The 14,488-nt window shown below is 46.6% G+C and overlaps 1 protein-coding gene across 1 annotated transcript in view; it reads right to left on the bottom strand.

Moving 5' to 3' along the window:
* LOC137384926 (regulator of DNA class I crossover intermediates 1-like) overlaps positions 1–404 on the bottom strand; it is a 54,252-nt gene extending 53,848 nt beyond the window's left edge. The window contains exon 1 of the mRNA XM_068059635.1: positions 313–404. Coding sequence (XP_067915736.1) covers positions 313–404 — 92 coding nt within the window. The remainder of the gene's footprint in view (positions 1–312) is intronic.
* Positions 405–14,488: the final 14,084 nt, after the last annotated feature.

Genomic DNA, 14,488 nt, shown 5'->3' with positions numbered 1-14,488 from the left:
CCTCCTCCCGCCTTCACTCTCCCGCTCCTCTCTCCACACCCGCCCTCCTTTCTCTTACCCCCTCATCCTCTTTCCCCGCCCCCTTCTCTCCTCTCTCCTCCCCACCTCCTCTCCCCCACGCCCCCTCTCTCCTCTCTCCTCCCCCCCCCTCCACCCCCCTCCTCCCTCACCATCCTCTCTCCTCCCCCACCCTACTCTCTCCCCCCCCCCCCCCCCCTCACTCGGCTCCTTGCTACTGAGCCCTTTCATGCATTCCAGCAATCCTTCTATGTCGCAAATACACTTTAGGCCACCGATGCCTCCGCAACTCACCGAACTCCCCCGACCCAGTTCATGGTCGCACCGTCACTTTCCCGCTCTCGGTCCCCGAAAGATTTCAAGTCGCACGAGATCGTCCTCAGCATCACCTCGTGGGAGCGACGGTTAATGCAGAAAAAGGCGCGAGGACGGAGTGCGAAGATCCCTGAAAAACTTAATAACCACCACCCCCCCCCCCCCCGCAGGTAACTAAACGCCAATAAAACCCCCCACAGGTAATCGAACTCAAAATACATCCACAGGTAATCAAACCCCATTTATATCCCCTCAGGTAATCAAACCACAAAAATAAACCACCACCACACCCTCACACAGGTTATCAAACTCCAATAATACCTCCACAGATAATCAAACCCCAATAAAACTCCTCACAGGTAAACCCTAATATGTCCACAGGCAATCAAACTCCACTAATATCCCCACAGATAAACGCCAATAATACTTCCCCACAGGTAATCAAACCCCAATACCTCTCATAGGTAATCAAACCCCATTAATATCTCCACAGGTAATAAAACCCCAAAAGTAAACCACCACCACACCCCGCACTGGTAATCGAACTCTGATATGATGCCCTATAGGTAATCAAACCCCAATACCCCCCACAGGTAATGAAATCCTAATAATACTCCCCACAGGTAATCAAACCCCAATTACCACCCCCCCCTACTTCACGGTAATCAAACCTCAATTCCGCCCCCCCCCCCCACCAGGTTATTAAATCCTAATACTACGAAGTGCTTCCCCTGCACTGCCCTATAGCCTGGAATGACATTGCCTCTGGCTGTCGGAGGCCTGGAAGACCCTGGACAAGTGTAGGAGCCTTCTCCGTCGTCACAGCTACTGGAGCTGGGGTCACTGGCGGAGGAACTGAGGAGCCACTGTTCACTTTGGGAGCGCCCTGAGGGGATCCCTAAATGTGGGGGTCAGGCTCTCCTCCTCCCTTTCAAGGCTCATTTGAACTTCCCTGCTGACCATAGACATATGAGGACCTGGAGAAGACACCAAGCGCCTTGTCGCCCTCTTGCTTTGCCACTGTTGTGTTGAATTCATGGCCAAGGCAATGGTGTACAGAATTATGTGCCTCTCTGGGCTCTGGCTCTCCAGGAGGGCAGCCAACCTCTCAATGGAGGAAACCATGTGCTTGCACACCGAGACGACAGACCTCATGGCATGAAGGGACTCTTCCATCGTCTAAACATGACTGAACATTGCCTCAGACTGCTCTGCCAGATGTTCCCTTAAACATGTTCTGTTCTGCTGACACCAGAGGCTCGTCATCACTCGAGGGCTTAGCATGGGCCAGGTCTGCCATAGTCCTCTGACTGTCAGTGGCCTCAACAATCATGGCCTGTGTCAGCTGCTTGGACCCATGTTTGGTGCTTTCACCTGCTTGTGACCCTGCATCTAAGCCCAAGCACATACCCACCAAGGGGAGAGTATCTGCTGGTGGAGGGTTCAGGGGAATGGTGTGATGGTTCACCCTCTAAGGATTCTTCCTCCTCATCCTCAGAGGGTGACGGGATTCAAATGGCGCCAGCAGACAATCTTCCTTCTGAGGTGCCATGACCTGCACAAGAAAACACAAACATTTAGGGGTTCTGCTTTGTGGATCTGCCCATGGCAACCATGCATGATGTGCTTCTTTAGAAGAGCAGTGGTTGGCAGATGAACACAATGCCTCCTCACTCTCTTGGGTGGACACTCCAGTCTCTCCATTTGCTCTGCATTGGCTGTCCCAGGAATCCACTCGTTCCAGGGCCACCTCCTCTGCCAGGGTCAGTCTTGGACGTCTGAAATGCCGCCTCCTTTCTTTGCCCTTTCCCTGGTGGTGTGAGCCATTTTATCCAGCGAGCAGAAAGAGAGACACTGTTAGTCTTTCCACGGAGACCAGTAGATCACTTTTTCTGGCCTTGATACGAGATCCCAAATGCCTCTTCCTCATGTCTTGACTCAAGGGACATACAGGGAGAAAGCTAGGACAGAAGGTCGGCTGTCTTGGAGATGCAGCCATGCATCAAACATGATCTGCTGTTACTTCAGCCTTTTACCACCCCCTTTGCAGCCACTCCCACACCATGTCGCTCTTCCTCCTGCCGAACCACATGCAAGCCCCAAAGATGATATACGTATGGAGAACTCATCTTGGTGGAGCGAAGGAGGTCATTGACTCTCTTGCGGCACTGGAGTTTCAGAGGGTGAGCCCACGTTTGCTGACCTCCTCAGCAATCTCCATCCAGGTTTGCTCAGTTAGATGGGAGGGTCTCTTCCTGCCGTCCCATGGCAAGAGGAGTTCCCACCTTTCCCTTCCAGCCTCGAGGAGAATCCGCAGGAAGTCATTGCTGAACCGTGCGGCCACCCGGTGTCTTCCGCCTGACCTGGTCCCTCTTGGATTCTGGTCAGCTCCTGGCCTTATGAGGCCTTGGTCAACAGCTCAGCTGCACAGGGTCTCTAGCCAGGGGGGATCAGCAACACAGCAGCACAGGGACTTCTGACATGGGGGGGGAGTCAACACAGCTGCACAGGACTCCAGCTCAGAGAGAGAAAAGGTTTCCAACATGAACAAGATTTTTTAGAAGACTACTGAGCCCCAATCAAACACCAGACCACATCTTCAATCAAGGACTACAGCGAGCCCAAGAAACAGTAACAAGATATTGCCTCAAACTGTTTTACTTATCTTTCCCTCTGTTTTTTCTATCCCTATCTTCATGTTTATATCGCGTATGCTGCTTCCTTCTGCACCACCTTGTGAAGAAAGATTGTGTGGCGCGAATGTTACGTGCCACTTATCAGCCCAAGCCTGGATATTGTCCAGGTCTTGCTGCATTTCTACATGGACTGCTTCAGTATCTGAGGAGTTGCAAATGGTGCTGAACATTGTGCAATCATCAGCGAACATCCCCACTTCTGACCTTGTGATTCAAGGAAGGTCATTGCTGAAGCAGCTGAAGATGGTTGGGCCTAGGACACTACCCTGAGGAACTCCTGCACTGATGTCCTGAAGCTCAGATGATTGACCTTCAACAACCACATCCATCTGTTTTTGCGCTAGGTATGACTCCAACCAGCGGACAGTTTTCCCGCTAATTCCCATTGACTTCAGTTTTGCTAGGGTTCCTTGATGCCCAGATGATTGACCGTACTCAGTCAAATGCTGCCTTGATGTCAAGGGCAGTCACTCTCACTTCACCTCTTGAGTTCAGCTCCTTTTTCCATGTTTGAACCAAGGCTGTAATGAGGTCAGGAGCTGAGTGGCCCTGGCGGAACCCAAACTGAATGTCACTGAGCAGGTTATTGCTAAGCAACTGCCACTTGATAGTACTGTTAATGACACCTTCCATCACTTTACTGATGATTGAGAGTAGACTGATGGGGCGGGTAATTGGCCGGATTGGTCTTGTCCTGCCTTTTGTATACAGGACATACCTGGGCAATTTGCTGGATAGATGTCAGTGTTGTAGTTGTACTGGAACATCTTGGCTAGGGGCACGGCAAGTTCTCGAGCACAAATATTCAGTACTATTGCCGGAATATTGTCAAGGCCCATAGCCTTTGCAGTATCCCGTGCCTTCAGTCGTTTCTTGATATCACGTGGAGTGAATCGAATTGGCAGAAGTCTGGCAGCTGTGATGCTGGGGACTTCAGGAGGAGGCTGAGAGAGATTATCAACTCGACACTTCTGGCTGAAGGTGGTTGCAAATGCTTCAGCCTTATCTTTTGCATTGATGTGCTGGGCTCCCCCATCATTGAGGATGGGGATATTTGTGGAGCCACCTGCTCTAGTTGGTTGTTTAATTGTCCACCACCATTCACGGCAGGATGTGGCAGGACTGCAGAGCTTAGATCTGATCCGTTGGTTATGGGATCGTTTAGCTCTGTCTATTGCATGCTGCTTACGCAGTTTTGCACGCAGATAGTCCTGTGTTGTAGCTTCACCAGGTTGACACCTCATTTTGAGGTATGCCTGGTGCTACTCCTGGCATGCCCTCCTGCACTCTTCATTGAACCAGGGTTGGTATCCTGGTTTGATGGTAATGGTAGAGTGGGGAATATGCTGGACCATGAGGTTACAGATTGTGGTTGAATACAATTCTGATGCTGCTGATGGCCCACAGCACCTCATGGATGCCCAGTTTTGCATTGCTAGATCTGTTCAGAATCTATCCCATTTAGCACGGTGGTAGTGCCACACAACACGATGGACGGTATCCTCAATGTGAAGGTGGAACGTCATCTCCACAGGGACTGTGCGGTGGTCACTCCTACCAATACTGTCATGGACAGATGCATCTGCAGCAGGTAGATTGGTGAGGATGAGGTGAAATATGTTTTTCCCTCTTGTTGGTTCCCTCACGACCTGCCGCAGACCCAGTCTAGCAGCTTTGTCCAATAGGACTCGGCCAGCTTGGTCAGTAGTGGTGCTACCGAGCCACTCTTGGTGATGGGCATTGAAGTCCCCCACCCAGAGTGCATTCTGCACCTTTGCCACCCTCAGTACTTCCTCCATGGAGGTGTATTGATTCATTAAGTGAGGGAGGGCAGTAGGTGGTAATCAGCAGGAGGTTTCCTTGCCCATGTTTGACCTGATGCCATGAGACTTCATAGGGCCCGGAGCTGATGTTGAGGACTCCCAGGGCAACTCCCTCCCAACTATATACCACTATGCCACCACCTCTGCTAGGTCTGTCCTGCCGGTGGAACAGGACATACCCGGGGATGGTGATGGCAGTGTCTGGGACATTGTCTGTAAGGTATGATTCCGTGAGTAATACTATGTCAGGCTGTTGCTTGACAAGTCTGTGGGACAGTTCTCCCAACTTTGGCACAAGCCCCCAGTTGTTAGTCAGGAGGACTTTGCAAGGTCGACAGGGCTGGGTTTGCTGTTGTTGTTCCCGGTGCCTAGGTTGATGCTGGGTGGTCCGTCCGGTTTTATTCTGTTTTATTGACTTGGTAGTGGTTAGATACAACTGAATGGCTTGTTAGGTCATTTCAAAGGACATATAAGAATCAACCACATGACTGTGGCTCTGGAGTCATATGTTGGCCAGACCAGGTAAGGACAGCAAATTTCCCTCCCTGAAGGACATTAGTGAACCAGATGGGTTTTTACAACAATCGACAATGGTTTCATGGCCATCATTAGACTAGCTTTTAATTCCAGATTTATAATTGAATTCAAATTCCACCTTCTGCCCTGGTGCTCATTCTTGGCAGGTGGGGGTCCAGCACACAGCAGCTTGAGTTAACTAGGGGGTGACAGAGTAACCCAGTGAAAGCATGGCCAATATGGAGGAGCGTAATTTAGGGCCGGGTACAGAATTGTTAAAACTATCTCAATTAATTCCAAAATTCAATGAGGAAGTTGTAGAAGCATATTTTGAGTCCTTTGAGAAACTGGCAAGGCAGCTAAAATGGCCAGCTGAGATCTGGCCTCTTTTACTGCAAAGCAAGCTGACTGGAAAAACCCATGAGGTTTATACCCTGTTGCCAGATGAGAGTTCATCAAATTATGAACTGACAAAAGGTGCTATCCTCGGGGCACATGAATTACTACCCTAAGCCTCGCGCCAAAAGTTTAGAACCCTCAAGAAGCAAGCTAATCAAACTTATCTGGAGTTTGAAATAAGTTAGCAGCTGGCTTTTGACCAGTGGCTGAGGGCTCTTAAAGTACAACTCAGCTCTGAGAATCTCAAGGAAGTAGTTCTGTAAGAGGAATTTAAAAACTCTGTCCCACTCTCCATAACGACCCACGTAGAGGAGTGGCAGGTCCAGAGAGCCTGGCCAGCGGCTGTTCTGGCCGATGAGTTTGCTTTAATTTATAAGTCGGTTTCCCAGGGGAGAACCTTTCCTAGTCATCCCTGCAAATCCAAAAAGGACAAAAGATGGGAAGGTGATAGGAGCCCAAGCAGTCCTGGGAGAGAAAGGAAAGCAGGAGACACAGGGGGCCCTCCTCTCGCCAAAAAGGAAGGTGCTGTGAGCAAGAGTGAAACCCGGAGACCTGTGTGCTTCCATTGTAATAAATCAGGGCATTTAAAAGCTGACTGCTGGAAACTAAAGGGAAAACTGGTAGGGTTGATCAGGGCACACCCACTCAGTAAAGCTGGGACCTTGATGGAAAGCACAGCAGAACAAGCTGTGGCTTTGACTGCAGTAAGAGTGAGACCCAGGAAGCTTACTACTGCAAGTGCAGGAAAATTTAATAGGATTCCTGAAGGTTATCAGGGTTTTGTGTCTGAAGGGAAAGTAAACTCATACCCCTAGAGTGGGGCCAACAAGCCCATAGTGATTCTCAGGGACACAGGAGTCACTAGATCCCCCAAAGAGTGCAGTGAACACCAAAATGGTGGTGAATGGTATTGGAGGGCAATATATGTCTGTACCTGTGCACCAGGTCAACCTGGGGTGCGACCTAGTTTCGGGACCAGTGACCATAGGGATTGTCCCGAATTTGCCTGCGGATGGGGTTGACCTGCTCCTAGGTCATGATCTGGCAGGGATGAAGGTGGTAGCCACCACCCCCCACCCCACCCCCACCCCCCACAGTTGTGAAAGAAAGACCGCAGGAGATCAGAGAGACAGGGCCATGGCAGGAGACGGACCCCTGCAGTTTCCCTGAATGTGTAGTGAATCAGGCCGTGATCAAACCAGCTCCCCCAGAGGAGACTGAATTAGCACTGCAGGCAGATGACCAGGTCTGTCTGTCTGAGACTTTCTTTGGAAAGTTAGGAGACCCAGGGAATGAATTAAATGGATTTTCCCAAGCTGAGGCTCAGTGAGCCGACCCAGTATTGCGAGTTAGCACAGACTGCCCAGTCTGAAAGTGAAGCAGTAGAAGTCGCTGACTGCTACTATTTAAAGAATGAGGTACTGATGAAGAAATTGAGTTTTCCTGACAGATCTGAGAGCAAAGAGTGAACAGTAGTTCACCAGTTAGTGCGCTGTTACCAGAGAGGGCCCAGGAGACTACACTGGCTGTACATGCCAGTATACGAAAGACCAAAGCCTGCATAAGACAGCAGTTTGACCGGCCAAAACTCCACAAAGACGTGGTGGAATACTGCAGGAGTTGCCACATGTGCCAGGTTGAGGGGAAATCCTAATCTACAGTGAAACCTGCATCCTTAAGCCCTGTACAGGTGTTAGGACCCTCCAGCAGAGGGCTGGTGAACAGTAAGGGACCCCCACCGAGAACAAAAGGAGACAGGCAGGCACAAGGCTGGCAAAAAGTGAGAAAAAGTGACCAAGAGGGCAGGTTAAAGGAAGTCTGGGAGGAAAACCCCCACTGTCCGGTCAGCCAACCCCGAAAAATGTGAAAAGTTAGACCCACATCTTCCTACGTATATGAAGATACAGTTGCAACCAGCATTTATAGGAACCTGCAGAAATGAAGAAAGACCTCTAGGGGGCATAGAAATCATGAGGGTGATGCCTCACCTAGTTAAAGTACCACAGGGGAGTGCGGTAGAGTCTGCACAAATACCTGCAGGCAAGAGTGTCCTCTGGGACAAAGGGGAGATTAGCAAAGAATAAAAGCAAAATACTGCGGATGCTGGAAATCTGAAACAAAAACAAGAAATGCTGGAATCACTCTGCAGGTCTGGCAGCATCTGTGGAAAGAGAAGCAGAGATAACGTTTCGGGTCAGTGACCCTTCTTTGGAACTAGCAAAGAATCCTCCCCCACAGTCAGAAAAAAAGCAAAGCACCCATCCTCCTGAAGTCAAAAGCCTTTGCATGACTCAGCAAAGCACTGAAAGAGAGGTAAAGATAGATCTGCCCACTACTGACTTTCTTTTTTTGAAAAAAAAATTCCTCAGCAGGAACAAAGACCCTCGGTAGCCATGGAAATGGGCAAATGGAAGAGAAACTTCACAAAAAAAAGGAACCACATGTTTTTTGGGATGCCAAAAGGGGGCAATTAAAGCTGCACTGGCACCAAGAGAAGTCAGGCTGCAATAAGTTTTAGGATTTATGAATGAATGGGAATGAATGAGAGAAATGCATGGGTTTTTCTGTATCATTTTTTCTTGACTCTTTTAATGAAATGCGCTTTTCTCAAATCGCAATTCATTCCACTGGGTGTGGAGGTGTCATGCTAGGCCCTCACTTGCCAAGAGTGTGGCACATTGATTTTGTCATGAACATTGATTTTTAAACTATTACTAGAGTTAAGAGAGGACTTTGTTGAACAGATCAGCCAAGGCTGGAAAGGACATTTGCCTATTAACAGACAGTGTTTGGAAGGACAAAGCAGCCATTCCCTGACATTCAACCCACAATGGACTTTTGATCACCAGACATTGAACGTAGGGGAGCCCGCATTCGAGGTTGACTGCTAAGATGGCCAAATATACAAACAGACATGGTCAAACCAGCTAGTTTCATGACTAACCTGCTGGGCAACCTGAGTTTTTTGAATTTGTACAGTTTGGGCAGAAAGCTGTTTGCTCCTGGACTGAGAAGATCTCTCTCCTGTCTGCTCCCATCTCTTTCTCACAAACCTCTGAATCCACTGAAGATACACGAACCCCAAGAGAGAAAAGTTTTCTACAGCAAACAAGGTTCAAGAAGAATACTGGGCTCCAACGAAAAGCTAGATCTACCTACAATCAAGGACTCTACAGTGAGCTGCAAGAACCTTAACAACAACTCTTCAGGTATTGCCTCAAACCTTTCCACTTTATTTTTCTTCTGTTCTTTCCTGTCTCTATTTGCATGTGTGTATCGTGTATGCACGCTAGCATGGAGCGCGGTGTGTATCCGTAGGTGTTAACCGAATTTAAGTTTAAGTTTAATAAATCTCAACTTTTCTTCTTTAAACATAAGAAAGCCTGTTTGTGCTAGTTTCTTTGCCTTATAATTGGAAGGATTCACCAAGGGGGAGCTAAAACAAGGTGTGTTTAAAATTAAAACCCTGTTATAGTAAGACCAGGTGAAGGTCGAGAGGGACCCCTAGACATCTTTCTCACCTGGTCGTAACAACACACTAACACAAATGGGAATGCATGGGTGTCACAGCAATGTAAATACGTCTTTCACTACATGTTCCTCACCAATCTATGTATCCTTTTCTCTGTGTGAATGACATGTGCCAACATGTAGCACCAATGTCATATCCTTTTCCACCGTTGGCCCTTCAGGAGAGCCAACGTATAAAATAACATTATTGCCATGCCACCATTACTCATAAGCGTCTCTATGGATGCAGTTACATGGACATTGGCTCAGTCAGCTGCTGCCTCTAATCATTTACACAGGGATGCTGCAGATGAGGACTGCCGTACAGCAGGTGAGCAAGGGTGATGTGTGGCTTGCAGAACTCATGTTGGTTCCTATGGAGCAGAGAGCCTTTGTCTGATAAGCCACTGCCGTACATTCCTAGCTCACTGCTAGCCATGCATGCAGAGCTTGGGTACCATCTTCCCTCCCATGCCCCATTTTTCCACATTATATTCCATCTGCCACGTTTTTGCCCACTCACTAAGTCTTTCCAAGTCCCCTTGAAGCTGCTTTGCGTCTTCCTCACAACACACATTCCCACTTAGTTTTGTGTTATCTGCGAACTTGGAAATACTACATTTGATCCCCATATCCAAATCATTGATACATATTGTAAATAGCTGGGGCCCAAGCACTGATCCCTGCGGTACCCCACTAGTCACAGTCTGCCAACAGGAGAATGACCCATTTATTCCTACTCACTGCTTTCTGCCTGTTAACCATTCCTTAATCTGTGCCAGCATATTACCTCCTATCCCATGTGCTTTAATTTTGCTAACCAACCTCCTGTGGGGGACATTATTTATCAATTGTGTTTGTAACATCCTCAAAATAAACCCAACAGGTTCGTCAAAGATGATTTCCCATTCATAAATCCATGTTGACTATGCCCAATCAGATCATTATTATCCAAGTGTCCATCTATCACATCCTTTAGAATAGATTCTAACATTTTACAACAACTGATGTAAGGCTAACAGGTCTGTAATTCCCTGTTTTCTCTCTCCCTCCCTTCTTAAATAGTGGGGTGACATTTGCAACCTTCCAATCTGCAGGAACTGCTCCAGAATCTATAGAATTTTGGAAGCTGATCGCCAATGCATCCACTATCTCCATAGCTATCTCTTTCAACGCTCTGGGATGTAGAATATCAGGTCCTGGGGACCTATCAACCTTCAGCCCCATTAATTTCTTCAATACAACCTTCTTACTAATACTAATTTCCTTCAATTCCTTATTCCCCCTAATCCCTGGGATCTCTAATTCTGGGAGATTTCTTGTATCTTCCTCACTGAAGACAGACACAAAGTAATCATTTAGCTTCTCTGCCATTTCTCTATTTCCCATTATAAATTCATCTGACTCTGCCTGTAATGGACCCACATTTGTCTTAGCCAAACATTTCCTTTTTACGTACCTATAGAAGCTTTTACAGTCCGTTTTTATATTTTTTGCCAGCTTACATTCATAATCTATTCTCCCTTTCTTTATCAGTTTCTTCGCCCTCCTTTGCTGTATTCTAAAATCCTCCCAATCCTCAGGTTTACTACTATTTATGGCAACTTTATAGGCCTTTTATACAATTCTTAACTTCCTTTGTTATCCATGGTTGACTGCCTTTACTTTTGGGGTTTTTGTGCCTTGAAGGAATGTATAGTTGCTGTAAACTATGTAATATTTCTTTCAAGACTATCCATTGTCTATATACTGTCATACCTTTTAATGTATTTTCCCAATCTACCTCAGCCAATTTGCCCCTCTTACCTTCATAATTTCCTTTTGCCAGGCAAGCCCCCTCCCCCAGCCTGCCAAGAATGAGGAAAATTAATTTCGCCACATGAATATTGATTTTAAACTTCTTGTTGGCGAAGAAATTGGAGACTTTGGCTGGAGAGAGACATTAGCATATCAAAAGACAGCTTCAAAGGACAAAGGGGCTATTCTCTGATCCGATTTAATCCACAATGAACTTTTGATTACAAGACGTTGAAGCATTCCAGATTAACTACTAAGATGGCCGAATACGTGGTCAGACCAGTTTAGTCACATGACTGGCTGTCTGTTGGAGTTTTTTGAATTTGTACTGGCCACAGGGCTAAAACGGAGGAGGCTGTTAGCACCTGGACTGAAAAGACCTCTCTCCTGTCTGCTGTCATAGAGTCATAGAGTTATACAGCACAGAAACAGGCCCATCATGTCTGTGTCGGCCATCAAACACCTAACTATTCTAATCCCATTTTCCAGCACTTGGTCCACAGCCTTGTATACTATAGCGTTTCAAGTGCTCATCTAAATACTTCTTAAATGTTGTGAGGGTTCCTGCCTCTACCACCTCTTCAGGCAGTGCATTTCAGATTCCAACCACCCTCTGAGTGAAAATGTTTTTCTTCAAATCCTCTCTAAACCTCCTGCCCCTTACCTTAAATCTGTGCCCCCTGGTTATTGACCCCTCGGCTAAGGAAAAAAGTTTCTTCCTATCTAACCTATCAATGCCCTCATAATTTTGTATACCTCAATCATGTCCGCCCTCAGCCTTCTCTGCTCTAAAGAAAACAACCCTAGCCTTTTCAGTCTCTCTTCATAGCTGAAATACTCCAGCCCAGGCAACATCCTGGTGAATCTCCTCTCCACTCTCTCCAGCGCAATAACATCCTTCCTATAGTGTGGTTCCCAGAACTGTACACAGTACTCCAGCTGTGGCCTCACTTGTGTTTTATACAGCTCCATCATAACCTCCATGCTCTTATATTCTATGCCTCGGCTAATAAAGGCAAGTATCCCATATGCCTTCCTAACCACCTAATCTACCTGTGCTGCTGCCTTCAGTGATCTATGGACAAGTACACCAAAGTCCCTCTGAGCCTCTGTACTTCCTAAGATCCTACCGTCCATTGTATATTCTCTTGCCTTGTTAGTCCTCCCAAAATGCATCACCTCACACTTCTCAGGATTAAATTCCATTTGCCACTGCTCTGCCCATCTTAGCAGCCCATCTATATCATCCTGTAATCTAAGGCTTTCCTCCTCACTATTTACGACAGCACCATTTTCGTCTCATCTCGCTTTCACCAGCTTTGGAAACCATTGAAGCCATATGAACCACAAGAGAGAAAAATCTCCTCCAGAGAACAAGGTTTAAGAAGAATACTAGGCCCCAACGAAAAGAAAGACCACTTACAAAAGGGCTACAGTGAGCTCGCAGCACAATAAATAAGAAACTCTTCTGATATTGCCTCAAACTTCTCTATTTTATTTTTCTTCTGCTCTTTTCTGTCTCTATTTGCATGTGCTTATCACGTATGCATGTTCGTGTGGGGCACGGCGTGTATCCGTAGGCGTTAACCGAATTGCAGTTTAAGTTGAAATAAAATTTCACTTCTTCTTTAAACCTAAGAAAGCCTGTTTATACTTATCTCTTTGCCTTACAATTGGAAAGTGGTGAACAAGGATTCACCAAAGGGGGAGCTCAAAACACGGTGTGTTTAAAATTAAACTCTGTTACAATAAGACCAGGTGAAGACAGTAAATGACCCTTAGACACCTTTCTCACCTGGTCGTAACACGATTGTTCACGTTTAACACCCTGGCTTCAGATTGAACTACCCCACTTGCAAACATAATGTAAAATTCTATCATATTATGGTCCCTCATCCCTAAAAGTTCTTTCACAAGACCCGATGATCTTCAGCCTAGGACCTGATATTCTACATCCCAGAGTGTTGAAAGAGATGGCTACAGAGATAGTGGATGCATTGGTGATCATCTTTCAAAATTCTATAAATTCTGCAATGGTGTCTGCAGATTGGAAGGTTGCAAATGTAACCCCACTGTTTAAGAAAGGAGGGAGAGAGAAAGTGGGGAACTACAGACCTGTTAGCCTGACATCAACAGTAGGAAATATACTGGAATCTGTGATAAAGGATGTGATTACTAGATACTTAGAAAATAATGGTCTGATTGGGCAGAGTCAACATGGATTTATGAAGGGGAAATCATGTTTAACAAACTTGTTAGAGTTTTTTGAGGATGTTACCAGCAGAGTGGATAGAGGGGAGCCATTGAATGTGGTGCATTTGAACTTTCAGAAGACTTTTGATAAAGTCCCACATCGGAGGTTACTAAGCAAAATTAAAGTACATGGGATTGGGGGCAATATACGAGCATGGATTGAAAATGGGTAACAGGCAGAAATTGAGTGTCGGAATAAATGGGTTATTCTCAGGTTGGCAGACTGTGACCAGTGGGGTACCGCAAAGATTGGACACCAGTTATTCACAATGATTTGGATGTGGGGACCAATTGTAATATTTTCACGTTTGTGGATGACACAAAACTTTGTGTCACTGTGAGGTGTGAGGAGGATGCAAAGAGGCTTCAAGGGGATTTGGACAAGCTGAGTGAGTGAGCAAGAACATGGCAGATGGAATATAATGTGGGTAGGTGTGAGGTTATTCACTACGGTAGGAGGAACAGAGGTGCAGAGTATTTCTTAAATGGTGTGAGATCAGGAAGTGTTGATATCCAAAGGGACGTGGGTGTCCTTGTTCATAAGTCACTGAAAGCAGGAAGGTGCAGCAAGCAATTAGGAAGGCAACAGTATGTTAGCCTTTAATGCAAGAGGATTTGAGTACAGGAGCAAAGAAGACTTGCTTCAATTGCATAGAGCATTGATGAGGTTACACCTGGAATATTGTATGCAGTTCTGATCCCCTTGCCTGAGGAAGGATATACTTGCCATAGAGGCAGTGCAGTGGAGGTTCACCGGACTGATTCCTGGGATGGTGGGATTGTCCTCGAGGATAGATTGAGGAGACTGGGCCTGTATTCTCTGGAGTTTAGAAGAATGAGAGGCGATCTCATAGAAACTTACAAAATTCTTAAAGGGATAGAAAGGGTAGAGGCAGAAAGGACGTTTTCCCTGGCTGTGGGGTCTGGAACCAGGCGACACAATCTCCGAATAGGACTTAGATAAGGAGGAACTTCTTCAATCAGAGGGTGGTGAATCTTTGGAATTCTCTGCCCCAGAAGGAAGCTCAGTCACTGAGTAAGTTCAAGACAGAGATTGATAGATTTATAGTTGCTAATGACATCAAGGGATATGTGGGAATATGGTGTTGAGGTAGACAATGAGCCATGATCTAGAATGGCAGAGCAGGCTTGAAGGGCTGA

This window comes from Heterodontus francisci, chromosome 27 (assembly GCF_036365525.1).
Source record: "Heterodontus francisci isolate sHetFra1 chromosome 27, sHetFra1.hap1, whole genome shotgun sequence".
NCBI lineage: Eukaryota > Metazoa > Chordata > Chondrichthyes > Heterodontiformes > Heterodontidae > Heterodontus > Heterodontus francisci.
Note: the sequence above shows the minus strand (reverse complement) of the source record. Positions and strands in the feature narration are given on the sequence as shown.